Raw genomic sequence first — 17,526 nt, 5'->3', positions numbered from 1 at the left:
ATCATCAACCACTGCAATCACACAGCAATACCCTCCAGTAGGAGTATTCAGCCTGAAACACCAAGAGACCATTGATCCCAGTCTGGCAGGCGTGAGCATTCTCCTTGACCATAGAGAGTAGAGCTACACTGCTGTTCATTGGCCAGAATTCATAAAGCACTTTTAGGACAGTCCTTTAAACAGTAAGCTTTTTTTTTTTTCATTGGTACAAATCAGGAACTCTCAGAAGCTTTAAAATGTCCAATTTCACCTTTTGGGTGTTATGCTATGAGGTACTAAATTATGTGGAAGATTCATCTTATTTTAAAGACTCTGTGACGTTTGTGATTTGTTAAAATGCAGTGTCTTGCAAAAGTATTCAAACCCCTTGAACCCCTCTTGTTATGGTAGACTGGTGTACCTAAACTCCACTTTTTATGGCTTCCCGCACAAGTCCCCTTGTTGACGAGACACGGAGTACTTGAGGGGCGGCCTTCCATAGGCAGTGCCTGGATGGTGTGAGGCAGCTTCCACTTCCTGATTATTGATCCAGCTGTGCTCACTGGGATATCCACACACCTGGAAATTATTTTGTACCCTTTTCATAATTTATCCATTTGTACAATTTTACGTTTTTAATCTCTGTGAAATATTCTTTATGGTAAATGGTAAATGGACTGCATTTATATAGCGCTTTTATCCAAAGCGCTTTACAATTGATGCCTCTCATTCGCCAGAGCAGTTAGGGGTTAGGTGTCTTGCTCAAGGACACTTCGACATGCCGAGGGTGGGGTTTGAACCGGCAACCCTCCGACTGCCAGGCAATCGGTCTTACCTCCTGAGCTATGTCGCCCCTTTAGTCTTCACACCTTTCCTTTAGATTCCCAGCCTGACCAATGATCTTTCAGTGGGGTTTTTATCCAGATAATGTGATAGTTACTTTTACTGCCTTGGTTCACAAGAAGAGCCAATGGTAAGGCAATCCTGTCTTTGTTAAGGTAATTTTTGTCATTGGTGTAAACCCGAAGCTTCCAGAGGGTAGGGATTGAACATTAATGCAAAAAGGATATTAGAGTTTTTTTTTTTCTTTCTTAAAAATACACTCAGAGGCCACTGTTTTAGATACACCTGCTCGTTAATGCAAATAATCTAATCCTTCAAACAGCAAATCATGTGGCCCAATATACTAATGTATAAAGCTTGCAAACATGGTGAAGAGGTTTAGTTTTCGAGCAAACGTTGGTGACTTTCACCAGGGTATGATTGTTGGTGCCAGACGTGGTGGTTCCAGCATCTCAGAAACAGCTGCCTTCCAGGGATTTTCATGCAATACAGTCTCCAGTTTACGGAGAATGGTGTAATAAACAAAAAACATCCAGTGAGCAGCAGTTCTGTGCCCAAAAACACCTTGTTAATGAGAGAGGTCAGAGGAGAATGGGCAGACTTGTTCAAGCTAACAGAATAACAGAAATGCCACAAATGCTCAAATAACAGCTCTTTACATCAGTGGTATGCAGAAGGGCATCTCAGAAAGCGTAACACATCAAACCTTGAAGCAGATGAGCTACAACAGCAGAAGACCATGCAAGGTTCCACTCTGTCAGCTAAGAACGGGAAGATGAGACAGTGGGAATTTGATCACCTAAACTGGATGACTGAAGATCGGTAAAATCTTTCCTGGTCTGATAAACCTGATTTCTGCTCCGAAATTCAGATGCTGGAGTCTGAGTTTGACGTAAACAGCATGAATCGGTGGATCCATCCTGCCTTGTGTCAACCGTGCAGGCTTATGGTGGTAGTGTAATGGTGTGCGGAATGTTTTCTTGGCACACATTAGGCCCCTCAATACCATTTCAGCATGCCACACCATATCTATTGCTGCTGACCATGTGCATCCCTTTTTGGCCTCAGTCTACCCTTTTACAAATGGACACTTCCAGCAGGATAATGCACCATGTTACAAAGTACACATCATCTCAAGCTGGTTCCCATGGATGACAGTGACTTCAGTTTAACTCCAATGGCCTACACAGTCTCCAGATCTCAACCCAATAGAGCACCTTTGGGATGAGATGGAACAGGTGGTGCGCAGCATTAATGTGTGGCTGAAAAATCTGCAGGAACCGTGTGATGCTATCGAGACAGCATGGACCAAAATCCCTAAGGAACGTTTCCAGAAGCTTGCTGAATCCACGACACAAAGAATTCAAGCTGTTCCGGGGGCAAAAGGGGTCCTACCAGGTACTAGATAGGCGACACTAATAAAGTGGTCACTAAGTGTATTTTAGAAGATAAAACCAATTGCACCTTAGACTTATGATGTTTATAAATAAAATATCACACAAATAGTTCCATGTATCAGTAAAATGTGAGAATTCGTCAAGGGTTTCAATACTTTTGCAAGGCAGTGGAAATCAACTAACCAATTATTAATAATAATAATAATAATAATAATAATAATAATAATAATAAGACCTGCCTTAAAATTGAGTTATGAATCGAGGCCTGTCACTAATCAGTCCCAAAGCAGCCACCTATTTGAAAAACAAAGTAATTCAAATTTGACTAAAATGCCTAAAATTTGATAAAGTACAGTTTGTCTTAAAATCTACAAACCCTCAAAAATGTTAAGCACCCATAGTTTTTTTTGTTTGGTTTTTTCACCAAAACTGTTGTCCTCCATCCCCCTAACTGCAGCTCTGAGTTGAGACTCCAACAGGGAGATGGATTGGGGGGGGGTTGAGCTGATGGCGTGTGGTTTTGGGGGGGGTCTCACTTGTGCTGGCACCGGATTGAAAGGCCATTTAGCAGGACGCCCCCCCGCGAGGGGGGAAGCTGTTCGGGGAGGGGGGCGCCGGGGGGGTCGGGCCGGCCCTCGTCCGGGGGCCGCTGGGGGGGGGGCGGGGGCGGGGTCGGTGGCGGGGGGTGGGGCCTCGCTGCCGGCCGCGGGAGGCGGGGACCCCCGGTGGACCTCCAGCAGGGAGACGGTCCAGGAGGGCGGGGCCAGGGGCTCGGAGGGCGGGGCTTTGGACGGGCACGCCGCCAGGCCCTGAGCCTGGGCCTGCTCCACGCCCCGGAGGACCCGAACCAGGGCCTCGTGCACCTGCTGGCTGACGGGGGCGTCCCGCTCCACGCCGGCCGCCTCCTTGGCGGGGGGCGTGCGGGTGGAGTTGGAGAGCTGCTGGAGGACCTCGATTTGGCGGTCCATCAGCCCCAGCATGCTGCAGTGGAAGGCCCGCTGCTCCGCCAGCTGCTCCCCCAGCTGATGGTTCAGGATGGTCAGCTGCTGCAGGATCAGGCTGCTGATGTCATCACACACGCCTAGCAGGACAGACACCGGACTGTAACTTCACCGTCTTCATGTGAGATACTACAGCAATGCAACAATCTAAATTATCATTGTTCATGATATTCATAATATCCATCACGCCACATTTATCCATTCAAAATTATTAGCATATTCTACAAAACTACAGTTTCTTGTTCATCTTAGTGTTTAGCAAACTAGTAACTATGTATGCTCCATTTAAGCAACAGACGGTAAAAAAAACGGATAACATCCATGGTTTTCCACGGACCTCACAGACAGACTTTGCCAAAAAGATAAGGCACGGTCACGTTTGATTCATCCCAGGATTGACTTGCTTTCAGCCAACACAGAAATATATATACACTCACCGGCCACTTCATTAGGTCCACCTGTTCAACTGCAAACTGCACCCGTTAACGCAAATATCTAGTCAGCCAATCACGTGACAGTAACTAAATGCATTTAGGCATGTAGACATGGTCAAGACGATCTGCTGAAGTTCAAACCAAGCATCAGAATGGGGAAGAAAGGTGATTTAAGTGACTTTGAACGTGGCATGGGTGTTGGTGCCATACTGGCTGGTTTGAGTATTTCAGAAACTGCTGATCTCTGCTGATTTCACGCACAACCATCTCTAGGACTTACAGAGAATGGTCCGAAAAAGAGAAAATATCAAGTGAGCGGCAGTTCTCTGGGCGAAAATGCGTTGTTGATGGCAGAGGTCAGAGGAGAATGGCCAGACTTGTTCGAGCTGATAGAAAGGCAACGGTAACTCAAATAACCACTCGTTACAACCGAGGTATGCAGAAGAGCATCTCTGAACGCACACCACGTCAAACCTTGAAGCAGATGGGCTACAGCAGCAGAAGACCACACCGGGTGCCACTTCTGTCACCTAATGAAGTGGCCGGTGAGTGTATATAGTATAATGTATTACAGAAATAAATGTGCAGCCTTGATTAGAAAAGCCACATAACTTCTTTATCCAAAAGCAAAGGTGATCCAAATCATTAAATCACAGTTTCGCCCCATCACTACCTCAGTTTATCCATTGTGACTCCGGTCCTGTTGATGATACAAAATTGGCGATGCCTTTAATTGTCATTTTATTTCAGCTGTTCTAATGAATGGAGCGAGCCACCGTACTGACTGCACAGTCTGATCATTCTTTTAGTTTGGCTAAAGATACCAGGACACGATTCACTTTTGGGAAATTCACACAGAAGGAGGTACTTCATTAACATTTTAAATCTTACTCTTGGTGTTGGATGCACCCAGAGCATATGGAAAGCAGCACGTTTCACGATTATTTAAAGGGGGTGATGCTAGCGATGCCAACAATTACAATTCCAGTTTCTAAATTGCCCTGCTTAGCAAAAATTCTGGAATTGGTAAATCTGGTAAATATTATATTTTGTGCTTTTTTAACCACAAATAATAGACCGAATCAATATCAATCTGGTTTTAGACCAGGACACAGCACCATCTTTGCTGCATCACTGGTAATCAATGACTTTGTGAGTGCACTTCACAGGAATACTGCACAGCCTTGTTTGTTGACTTTGTTTGCCACAGGACACAACCAAATCTTATTAAATAGATTGGTCGCCATTGCCCTTGGCGACAATATGCAAATTTGGTTTCACAATAACTTTTCAGACAGAACACAGGCTATAGTGGAGGATGGAACACACTTTCTGGAGATAAACAAAGGCGTACCACAGGGCTCCATTCTTGGACCTTTGCCATTTACAATTTACATAAATGAAATTTCTAGCAAAGTGCATTTCTATACTGATGACGCAGTCCCATACGCCTCTGCCCACTCAATCAGTCTGTGTACAACATGCAGGCTGCACATACTCCCATACAGAATGCACTGGCAAACCTAAACTGGTTTTAAATGCTGTGAAAACCAAATACATACTTTCCTCTGAGACACTGAACTCAGTAGGGACAAACTTATCCATTTTAAACGGTGATCAAATTGAACAAGTCTCGCACTGTAAATACTTACGTGTGGATTGATGAAATGTTCTCTTTTAAAATGCATATTACAAATAAAAAAATTTAAAAAACTCAAAGTCAAAATTGGATTCCTATACAGACACAAGTCTTGCCTCACATTTCAAAACCGCAAAAAGACTGTGTGAGCCACAATTGTACCGGTTCTTAACTATGGGGATATATTATCTATGCATGCCACAGCCATAGTCCTTAAAGCCCTGGACGCAGTCTGTCATCGCGCATCACGTAACATTACAGGTGATGGGTTTCCTACTCATCACTGCCTTCTTTACCGTGCGGTATCATGCCAATCGCTCACTCCAAGGAGGAAGCAGCACATAATTTTATTTACATACAAAACACTCCTCACAAGTCTCCATTTTTATCTTACTGCACCACACTTTTATACTTTAGAAACTGAAACTATTGCACAAGATCTTATGGTTGGATTTTTCTACAAATGCCATGATTCACAACTGAATGGGAAGGACTGCTTTGGAAGTGTATGCACCACAAGTGGAATAAATTTCAGGAGTCACTTAAACTAGATGCCTTTAGGCAGTTTAAGGCCTTGGTGACTAATTGAATCACTGACGAAAGTGTGTGCAATTGCTTGGTGTAATTTAACGGTCTTAGTTGTCTTGTATGTATGTGTGTTTGTTCATGTGCATAAATCTTTCTATATTTTAAATGTATGCTGCTGCATTTTAAGGTGTTTGTACAAGGCTTGTCTGAAACGTAGTGTATGATTTGCAGGACTCTCCAAAAGAAACCCCTGGTATCAATAGGACACCCTGCTTAAATAAAGGCAAAATAAAAAATAAAACTAAAAATAAATGTTTTAACAAACCAAGTAAATGAATTATTTCATTATTTATTCATTCATAATTTATAATACCTGTCACTGCATTTTGATCAATTCAAAATGATTTATAATTCTTATACAATTTCCTGTTCATCTTAGTGTCCAAACTCATGGTTTTCAAATGTAGGCATTCAGAGTGTTTTTACACTTACTGAGCTATTTTTACAAGTGTGATTCTGCTTATGATTGTGATGACATAAAAAGCACAATGGTCACACTGAGCCAGTGAAGTGACAGTTTCCTGTTTCCAAAGACAACTTGCGCCGACAGAGCCATAATGGAGATTTAAGATCTCCAAAAAGAAACAGTCTCTAATACCATGAGCACAAGGTCATCAGTCGACAATTACAGCAGAACTATGAACTATGAACCTCAAAGTTTTTTTTTCTTTACTTTTTTCATCAAAAACAAGTCAAAAAAACAAACAACAACAAGAACCTCCCCCCATAGACAGAAAACACAAAAAATGTTAGTTACTTTTTTTACTGCGTAAAACCACAAACCACCACTTTTGTGTGTGTGTAGTAGAGTTCTATATCTAGTGTTGGGCAGAGCTATTAGCTTAACTAGCCTATGTTTTCCAGTACCATGTGTGTAGTTTCTATTTAAAAAATGAACTAGCTACAATTGTAGGTTAGCTGCATTGGCATAAAAGTAAAATCATTAGACCAGCATTATTTGTGGACAAAGAAAATCCAGAAAATCCAGTTTAGATTTAAAACATCATTGTCCATCAGATATTGAAAGCAAAACCTAAAATGGACCAGATCATGTCAACTTGACAAAGTTTGTTACTATCACGTAAAAATAGTATAAGCCATGTTGTATTGGAATAAAAGTTAAATCATTACACCAATATCATATCTGGACAAAATACCAGCTTTTAGATTCATAACATTATCCATCGGATATTTTAAGTGAAATTCCCTGCCTAAAATGGTCCCGATTTCTCGTGTCACCACAACTGTACTGGGCAATATAAAATGCAAGTAATCGTGTTGCTGTCACGTAACATTGGACGATACCACGACTGAACGGACACGCTTAATGCAACAAAGTTATCGACAGCAGCAGATTGGCCACATTTTATGTCAATCAAGCGTAACTGTCTGTCAAGCCGAAGCCGTGGGGAAATGGGATGAAAATGGGAATAATTAGACACATATGTTAAAATAACACGGCAATCTACCACCTTCTGGGATCGACCGGTCGATCGCGACCAACGTATTTGGCACCCCTGTACTAGGAGGATTATGTGATCTATGGAGTCAAAGGCTTTGGACAAATCCTATATAAATCCCAGTTAAGTAAGTTTATTACAATGAAAAGCTCTAGAAAACATATCCATCAGTTGAACCAAAGACATTGCAGTAGAGTGTTTTTCTCTGAACCCATGATATGCTATTCAGGTACATTTCAAGTAACTTTCAAGTACCTTAGTGAGACATGGAAGAATAGAGATGGGTCTGTAGTTGGAAAAGACAAAAACATCATCTCCCTTGAGCACTGGGGGAAAAACTTTGGCCCACTTGAATTGGTCTGGAAAGCTGCCAGTGTCAAGAGAACTGCTCAGGGTATGCAGAAGAGCTTTCCATATGGAAGGTAAGCACTTCTTGAGAAGACTGGGCTTCAGTCCATCACGACCAGTTCCTTTGAGCTTGAGCTTGGCAACGATGCGCTCAATCTCAGCCCTCCCAATCTGATCTCACGGGACCACTCCAGCCCTCCCAATCTGATCTCACGGGACCACTCCAGCCCTCCCAATCTGATCTCACGGGACCACTCCAGCCCTCCCAAACTGAGCACACAGGACCACTCCAGCCCTCCCAATCTGAGCTGTCCCTCACTCTGTGATCGCTCCAGCCCTGTCCCACCCAAAACACCCTGAGCATCTTAAAGGGAGAGCAACTCACTGGATATGTTTTTTTTTTGTATTTTTTATTTTAACCACAATATACAATTGCTGGAATAATTGGATAGGTGGAATAATTGGGGAACCCTACACCTCACAATCCCATTTCCAAAGTGTACAGATCCCTGAGGCTCTAACAAATGGCCTTATAATAATCAGTAATTCTTCTCGATTAATCTGAGTCATTTAAGGATTGACAGGAGGAAAAAAAAACAGCTGAACTGATGCAAATGTTGTGGGCCTTACTAATTGTTCAAATGAAAACAAATCCATTTCAAAATACTGTATGGCAGATAGAGATGGTGAACAAATGATACCTTGGTAAATGAGGGATAACAAGTACCGGTATGTGCAATGCAGACGTGTGACTCAAAAGTGGATCATAATGGATCATCAAGGATTAAGGATCATTATGCCTGTGCTATTACTATTTAGTGCAGGGCGACCAAAGGGAGCAGCCGTAGATCAGCTGACAGCAAATTTCAACTTGAGGTGAGAACAGGCAGCTTCATCAACAAATTGGTGACCCGACACCCTGTTTAGTGACTTTACCTGAATTTTCTTTCTGAATACACCACCTGCAACTTAATGGCATGGTTTGCTTGGAATTGCACCTGTTAGTTACTGCTGATGTGCTACGCAATGTTGCTCTGTATAGGGGAGCCTACCACCGAGATCGCCCCATCCGCACACTGACCTGGCGAGTCCCTCGGGCTACAGCCGGGTGGCTCTCTGGCGCCCTCTAGGCTGCGCAAGGAAGACAGCAGGTGCGGCTCCGCCTTCACCGGGTAGAGGTACTCCCCCGACAGCCCCAAAGTCACCACCTCCTCGGTCCCAACGTCCCAGCGGGGCGTCCTGAAGTCCCCCGGCTCCTCCGGGGGGCCCTTGCTTTCCTCGCTGTCCCCATCTGGTCCCGGGAGGGCGTCCTGCCAACACGTGGACATACAAGACTGAGGAACATCACCTGGAGAGAGGGGAGGAGAGGAGAGCGGTTAAAAGCCATATTCTGTCATAACTAGTCTTTCTGGTGTTGCTTTCAATGTGATAAAAGCAAGGTATTTAGGACTGGTGATTGGGTCATCCTGTTAAGGCACTGTTATAGTGCACGGATAGGCCCCACTGTACAGTATCAAATCGGGACCAATCAAAGTTGGCTCTAGCGTTGCCTGTGGATGGGAGGGTTTCTCTCCAGCACCCATGCAAGTCTTTTGGTTGCCATTATAAAACATTAGGCTATACACTGTCATTTATATTTGGCACACCGAAAAACTAAACTAAATAATGCCCACAGAAAGCCAAAGCAAATGACTAAATTGCATTTGTCTGCTCTGGAAGGAACTCCTAAGTCACGGCATTGACATCAAGCAAACTACCAACAACGAACATGGTGTTTATTGAAACGGACAAAATTTTCTGCCTCGTATCATCAGGGTGCTCATCACAACAGACATATTTGTGTTGTTGGTATGTAATTTACACATTTACAGAAATATTATGGAACTTATACTTTAGTGTAAAAATACACAATGGACCAATTCCTCCTTCAAATAAAATAAATTGTGATTTAAATTAGAACAAAAAAAGAAAGAAGAACATGCTGCAAAGGAAAAAAAATAAAAGATTTAACGACCTTTATCCAAAAAGCTATACGAACGGCTGCTTTTGATAAAACTAAAAACACAAATATCATCAATATGCTTTTAGTACAAAATAACCTAGCACTGACACTGAAATTAATAGGATCTTTGGATTCTCTATTTAAACTTAGCCACAATTTGTGGATGTGTATAAACTCTGTAAGCATGTGCTTGTTTTGGGATTGCCAAGCAGAGAAGCAGCAGGCACTCTGCTCCTTAAAGCTTGATTTTCAAATGCTGGACACGTCCAGTTAAACATAGCCTCGGTATTATTATTTTCTCATGAAACAACTCAAGATGGCCATTAACTTGGGTCAGCTCAGAGAGCGGCTAATGCAAGGCCCTGAACCAGGCCTGGGAAAGCAGCGTTTCTGCCATAGCTTTCAGGAGCGAAGGCGGGGGCGAAGCGGCACGGGTGGGGGCGGCAGTACTGTCGGTGTGGTCCTCCAGGTCGGAGGTGGAGAGCACCACCAGGTTGTGGCTCCCCCCGGTGGCCTCGCCCGGGCCCGCGGCCCGCGGCCTCCTTGCCGCCAGCATGCGGTCCAGCTTGCGGAAGTAGCGGAAGGCCTCGATGGCGGACAGGCGGGCGGCGGGGCTCCGGTAGCCCGCCGTCTTGATCTTGCGATACTTGTGCTTGAGGCTCTTCCAGCGGTTGCGGATCTGGTTGACGGTGAAGTGGATGTCGCGCTTGGCCAGGCCGTGGCGGAGCCGGCGGAAGTGCGAGTCGTTGCGCTGCCGCTTCTTGTCCAGCTCGTGCACCAGGTCCAGCTCCTCGATGAGCGCCAGCATGGCGAAGGTGTCCGTCTCCGTCCACCACTTGTTGGGCCGTCTCTCGCTCAGGTCCATGGTCTCCCGCTCGTCCGCCCGGTCCGCTGGCAGCCCTCGGGGCAGGCAGCTTCAGGGAAGAGAGAGAGAAACCACCGGACCTGGGTCAGATGCGTACTTGATTTGGATTCAAATACTTTTCTGTGCTCTATTGATCTTGCCTGGTGTAACTGAGACTGCCAATATGACCAGAAGGCGGGGTTTGCACTTTTTGAGAGCATTTCATTGGTTCCAATACACCAGACAAGATGGGGAAACTACTCCCCCTCTGACAAAGACTCTGCTGCCCACAGGATGACCTCACATTTCTGTTTCTCCAGGAATCAAATCTATCACTTCAGTGACCAATGTTAAAAATCATCAGACAAAAATCATCAAATACAACGAACATGTGCAATTTAGAAGAATTTGCAAACTTTCATTTTTTTTTTTTTTAGAAAGAATAATGATTCACATAGAAGTGACAATTAAACTTAATCCTGTCCAACCCAGTCCTCAGGACTCATGTTTCTTTACAATTAAAAATATAAATAAACAGAAAAAAATATATATATATATACACGTAAATTTATAATCAAACAATTCACATGTAAAGCGTAGATTCTCAGCTTTTATTAAAGGGTAATATCATACATTTTGGTTTCACCAAGAAATTACAGCAAATTATATATAGCCCCACCATTAAGGGCACCATCATGTTTGGGACAAATGGCTTCACAGGTGTCTGTGATGAGTCAGGTGTGTTCAATTGCTTCTTTAGTGCAGGAATGGGAGCTTTCAGTATCTAGCCTTGATTCTAGGCTTTTGTTTTTAAAAACAGCCAGAGAGATAAGCCAAACATTAACCTTACCAAAATCAACATTTTGGAACATCACTCAAAATTAAGAGAGCACTGGTGGAGTGTTCACAAATGACCTGGTAAGCCAAAGACAACCTCTACAGGTGATGACTGAAGAATTCTCACCATAATGAATTAAACCCCCCTGTCTGACAGATTAGAAACACTCTTAAGTAGGCAGGTGTGTATCTGTCAGTGACTACTGTTTCTCCTGATTAATTTTCCTGTTGAACTCAATGGAAAAAATATTCAGGAGAAACAATGCTTGTAGTACCTACTGCATATCTGGCAGCAGCACAGTGGTTTGAGGCTCATTTGATACCTTGGACCCTTGATGACTTAAAGCCATTTAGCTAACAAGTGTTCCATACTGTATCAGCTTAATTTACATCTGAATCTAGTCCCACCCCCAATTCCCATAGCGATCCATTCAAATGCAAATAGTTTTTGTATCGTTTTTAGGACAACCTGACAATAAGATATCCAGACTCTGATGATGTTCATAGGTCACAGACATCAGGAAGTCATGGCATGCAAATGATATTCAACCAAATACAAAACATGACTCTTTTATTTGGCATTATGTTAATTTGTCTAAAACACTGAAATGGGGGACTATGTATAAAAAGTGCTGTAATTACTACATGGTAAAACCAAAATGTATAAGAATACCCTTTTAATAAAAGCTCTGAGTCTGTGCATTGACCACATGTGAATTGTTTGATTACAAACAGAAAATAAAATATTAAATCAGAAAAAAGCAGAAAAATGCAGGTGGTTTTAATGCTGTGGCTGATCGGTGTATATATATAATCCAGGATGACACAATTAATTGACTATTCATCAGTGGTTTCTGATACTCTCAGACTTTATGATGTATTCATTCATTATTAGACACAACTGTGAGAATTTAAAATACACAGCATCACAGCCAAGTTTTTAGAAAATCCAGATTCTATGAACATTTGTCTGGCCTTCCAGTTTGAGATCTGAGTACCAACAGGCCAAAAAATTGCATTACAGTCAGCATAGCTCCAATGCATATCCGTCACTAAGTTCTAATGATCTATGTTAAATCACTTATGAATATAGATAACGCACTGCGCAATTACATTCATTGAACTAGAACAACCAGAGGACTGAAGCACACAACGGATGACTTAGTTTTAAACTGCCTGGCAAACCATGCATGTATAAACTGAATGACAAAACATACATTAATACATTTTTTTAAAAACAAAGTTGAGTAGTAATGTATAGCCTACTTTATTTGGCTACACGTGTCATCGTACTGGACAAAAATAATTGTGAATGTCATCGCTGACATCTTTGTCATTGGAAAATACGTATCCTACGTGCATTTAAATTATTCTCATTTGTTGAAGAATAACGGCACAATCGCAAAATCACAGCGGGAACAAGACACCACGCTGGGTTGATTTATCGGTACGCGAGAAAGCTTGCCAAATTTTTTGGTCAGCATTTTGAAGATATTTTCTCGACAAATGTAAGGCATTTACAAACAAAACACAATCGGCCTCCTTTATACGCTTTAATACCTGCAACATCGATGACGTCGCGATTAGATATTGATCCCTATCCCTCACTGGCTCTTGATCTCAATGGTCTGCAGCTAATTATTCCTTTTTTCTCAACCGCATAAAACACACATGTACAGCAAGTGCAGCACATTTAATAATGTAATAAACAGAACTACTTGGCTATAGATACATACAGGTACAACCTTTACGTAGCTAGATAATTCATTTAGCATCAGCGAGCTGGCTGGCCGTTAGCTAATGTTAGCGAACATATTTTAGCATTGGTCAGAGCACAAAGTGATCGAGTGACCGTAGCCAGTTAGCCAGCTAGCTGGCTAGCCATCTTTCTCAGGTATCGCTGACGCACAGTAAACCTGGTGAGCCACGGTCCCACGCACCAAGGGGCCAGGCGGCTTTCTCCAACCCCTTTCCTTGCAGTGGTTCAGAAAGTTTAAACGCTTACTGTTAAAAATAACATATCATCCTTTCACCGCAACTTACGCAGCGTTTCGCCTGCGTCAAGGTAGCTTCATGTTTACGCTCTGATCATATGACTGTGGTTTGTTGACATGCCTCACATCACGTGGTCAAATAGTGGGTCTCTGATTGGCTGCGTGCATAAGCCGCTACCCCCGTGGTGGCAGTTCCTGGTTTCCAATTCATGTGATTTTACTTACGGATTCTTGTTTTTGACTAATTTTCAGTTCTCCGTAATCACACGTACACGGTTTGTAAACTGCTTTTGCTATAATCTATACTTTATCTCTGCATCGTATGGTAATGTTCTAGCTGTTACTCTATCCCGATTGGTAGCTATAACACTGCATTGCTTGTCGTAGGTTACGGTGTTATTTTGTTTGTTAGCGCTAGCTACAAAAGAGTAAGCTATTTGTTAAGCTATGTACTGGTAGTAGCTGGTTTGAAAATGTAAAATGTTGTTGCGTTACGATCTCTTTTAGGTGGAAACGTTAATGGCGAGTAACAAATACCAGATAGTGGTCCAAGGTGAGGCATCTGAGACGGATTCGGATGAAGAGGTTTATTTAACTTCCCTCCCTTCGGCACACACCGTAGCAGCCGGGGCAAAAGTTCCCGGAGAAGCATCAGAGTCGGATAGCGAAGGGGAGGCAGAGAAAGTGCGGAAGCTGGTTGCTGCAGGGAATGCGGAATACTCGCAAGTACTGCGCAAGGACTTACCGCCGCTCATTGTGATCAGAAACGCCCCAGACTTTGTATCCGTCGTGGACGAGAAACCCGTTCCGAGGGCTGAGCAAAGCGGTCGCTATAACACACTACTTCAGCAGAAACTGATGGAGAACAACGCGCGACTGTGCAGTGACGTGACACAGATGTTCAGACAAGTGTACAGCAACGCAACGAAAGATATACGGATAGCCACAACTCACCTCAACAATTCCCAGAATGGCATCATCAACGCTTCTCACAGCATCCGTCTTATTCTAGAAGACCTCAAATCTGTTTCTGAGAAAATCGATATAATTACTAGTTGTAACCTACTCCCCGATATCACCATAGACACTCCGTAACTCTGACAGTCGCTTTTAACTGTTTTATGCGAACAATATCGAAATGTCCAAAAATAATGTTTTTTTTTTTTTTTTTTAATTGAACGTACTGCCTCGCTTGTCGAGCCTTTAACGAATAGACTGCACATTTGCTTTTTTTTCTTTGCCTGCTTGATGTAGCTGCATTCGCGTTTAGGCTATTGCTTTAAAATAGAAGCTAACCATGCACAATGTTAATTATCTAAATCATTAGTATTATGCCAATCAGTATTTTTGATTTATTAACATGCCACTGCACTTTATTTGGTCTCAAATGTAACGGGGAATACAACCTTTCTAAAACGTCCTTTAAATAAACAGCTTATATAAATCCCCAGCCCCCCTGCGAACAGACTTCAGGTGTTAAGGAAATATCAGCTATTTGTGAATGGCAAGGCTTAGTCATGCAGTTGGCCTGCTTCACTTGTTGGCGCTGTGATTTGTGGTCTTTGCCATATTGATCTCCACGCCCCCCCCCCCCCCCCCCCCCACTCCCCCCGCCAAAAGAGAACCGTGGCAGGGACCAGATTTAGAAGCTGACTGAAGGGGGGAAATGGGAGTTAGAGTTAAGAGGCTCACCAACCTTGTGGACAATGGGTTACACTTTTCTCAGCCGGAGCTCAAGGTCAGTGAGACAGGCTGACTACTTAAGTAAACAAACAATGATTGCATTGCAAGTCTGTGCACCTGTGATCTCATTCGATTTGAATAAGTACAGTACCTGTGTGGCCCCGCCTTCGAGAGGTGAATTGGCATGTATGATGGGCCGTTACATGGGGCGTGCTGTCTGCCATGTGTAAGGGTCAAGAGAGTGTGCTCTGAATGTCCACAGACATTGCCGCACCTCTCTCTTTCTTTAGTGTTTTCCTCATATGGTATGGAGGCCTAATGGGTAAGAACAGAAAGGATGGTCATGTTGTATTATGAATAACCTTTTACTCTGTGAAATAAAAATATGAAACTTTTCATTTTATTGCGGTATTGTGAATTTTCTTGTGGCTGTGTTACAAACTTGTCCTTGTATAAGTGCAAAAAAAGGACATTTCAAATAAAGTAATGCATGTGATGTTAAAGTGCAGACTGTCAGCTTTAATTTGAGGGTATTTACATCGGGTGATTTGTGTAGGAGTTACAACCCTTTTAATACATAGTCCCCCATTTAAGGGAGTAAAAGTAATAGAGTAAACATAGTGAGTACTTGGTTATAAATCCTTTGCTTTCAATGGTTGCCTTAAGACTGCAACCCATAGAAATCACCAGACACTGGGAATATTCCATAATGATGCTCTGCCAGGCCTGTACTGCAGCCATCCTCAGTGCCTGTTTGTTTCTGGGGTGTTTGGCCTGTTATATTATATTATATTATATTATATTATATTAAAGGCCGATTCAGAATTGGCTGACATTTTGCACTTATTTGTTTTCAAGTTAAGCTGTGAAGGCACACAGTACCCTTTTTTGGCCTGTGCCCTGTTTAGTAATTCCCACAGTTACATAGATTATTGCACAAAATGTCACAACAAATCTAACAGTTAAGAGCTTAGTTCACCATATGCAAAACATTTATACATTCTGACACATTCTGAATTGTGCTTGAACACCACCCAACTACCAATAATTTCATGTTCATTTTCCCCCTTGTGTAATCCATATTGTTATTATTATGTTAACTGGACAAGCAGATGCTGCTCTCAGATCCAGCTGGACATGATTAAGAAGTACAACATATTTATAGCGATTAAGAATCAATTGTTATTCATGCCAGACATAGGCTGTTTATTATCAGAGGCCCACAATGTATTTGACCAGCTGTAGTTTTCAACAGAAGCCAAATATCCTCGCATAGTGCTGTCTGTAACTGCTAGCGAGGGAGCCACTTTACCCAGTTTCAGTTTTGGTTTTGGAAAATAACTGAAATCATGTTGAATAGCCACTATACCTAGAAGAGGGAAGATTTTATAAACGTAGGTCCCGGTTTAAAAATCTAAATTTTAAGTTGCCTTTTAAACCAACATGAGCATTCAGAAAATGCCCCCCCCTCTCCCCCCCCCCTCCTTAAAAAAATCTCATTTTGGAATATTGCAAAGTTAAATTAATACATGTATAGTATAAACAGTTGCAAGAAGAAAATAAAAGTTTGTGAACCCTTTGGAATTACTTGGATTTCTGCATTAATTTCTCATTAATGTGGTCTGACCTTCATGTAAGTCACAATCATAGACACACATTCTTCTTAGACTAATAACACACAATCACTTGCACTTAATATGTCTTTATTAAACACATTGTCTAAACATTCACACAGTTCAGGCTGTAAAAAGTATGTGAACCCTTGTATCTAGTAAACAAATTCAACTTTCGTCTCATCCAAAGAACATTGTCCCTGAAGCATTGTGGAACATTTAGGTACTCTTGCACACGTGAGATGTGCAGCAATGTTTTTTTTTTGGAGAGCAGTGAATTCCTCCTTTGTGTCCTCCTATGAATACCATTCTTGTTTAGTGTTTTACTTACAGTATAGTGGACATATGAACATGAGACTTCAGCAAGTTCAATAGATTTCTGCAGGTCCTTTGCTGTTACCCTATCTCAGCAGGATGCTCACTCCTAGGGAGAGAATTTTCTCCATTAGTAGACAACTTGTCTTATTGTAGAATGGCCTTTAGAAATGCAGCCGTTTCCAGCTTTATGAATCTCTACAATTCTTCGTCTAAGGTCCTCTGAATATTGTTTTGATCAGGGCATGGTTCACATGAACAGATGTTTCTTGAGAAGAGCAGACTGTCAGTAGCCAAACTTTGTTTGCCTTTTTTATAGGCCAGAGCTCCCAATCTCTTCTCATCGATTGGAACCCCTGACTACAATTAGCTTTTGGAGAAGTCATTAGCCGAGAGGTTCACATGTTTTCCTAGACTGTTTTTCTTATCCAGTGGCTCAGTCTGATTGGATGGCTCGATCTTGGTAGTGTCTGGGCTGTGCTGATTTTTCAATTTTGCTGTAAAGGACTTAGTGTTGCCCCGAGAAAGTTTCAAAGCTTTGCTAACTTT

At 42.4% G+C, this 17,526-nt stretch overlaps 2 protein-coding genes across 2 annotated transcripts; one reads left to right on the top strand and one right to left on the bottom strand.

The window, feature by feature from the left end:
* Positions 1-2,139: 2,139 nt before the first annotated feature.
* si:ch211-116o3.5 (uncharacterized protein LOC325902 homolog) lies at positions 2,140-13,445 on the bottom strand. Its single transcript, XM_035385641.1, has 5 exons — positions 13,313-13,445; positions 10,142-10,605; positions 8,771-9,037; positions 2,756-3,300; positions 2,140-2,163 (listed from the first exon to the last, which is right to left on the bottom strand). The coding sequence occupies exons 2-5, from the start codon at positions 10,554-10,556 to the stop codon at positions 2,140-2,142; spliced, it is 1,251 nt and encodes a 416-aa protein (XP_035241532.1). The 5' UTR covers positions 10,557-10,605; positions 13,313-13,445.
* A 71-nt stretch (positions 13,446-13,516) lies between these two features.
* bloc1s3 (biogenesis of lysosomal organelles complex-1, subunit 3) lies at positions 13,517-15,452 on the top strand. Its single transcript, XM_035384110.1, has 2 exons — positions 13,517-13,641; positions 13,874-15,452. Exon 2 carries the CDS (start codon positions 13,886-13,888, stop codon positions 14,459-14,461), a length of 576 nt encoding a protein of 191 aa, XP_035240001.1. The 5' UTR covers positions 13,517-13,641; positions 13,874-13,885; the 3' UTR covers positions 14,462-15,452.
* The last annotated feature ends 2,074 nt before the right edge of the window (positions 15,453-17,526 follow it).

This window comes from Anguilla anguilla, chromosome 12 (genome assembly GCF_013347855.1).
Source record: "Anguilla anguilla isolate fAngAng1 chromosome 12, fAngAng1.pri, whole genome shotgun sequence".
NCBI lineage: Eukaryota > Metazoa > Chordata > Actinopteri > Anguilliformes > Anguillidae > Anguilla > Anguilla anguilla.
The sequence above is the reverse complement of the archived record's forward strand: the minus strand, read 5'-3'. Positions and strand labels throughout refer to the sequence as shown.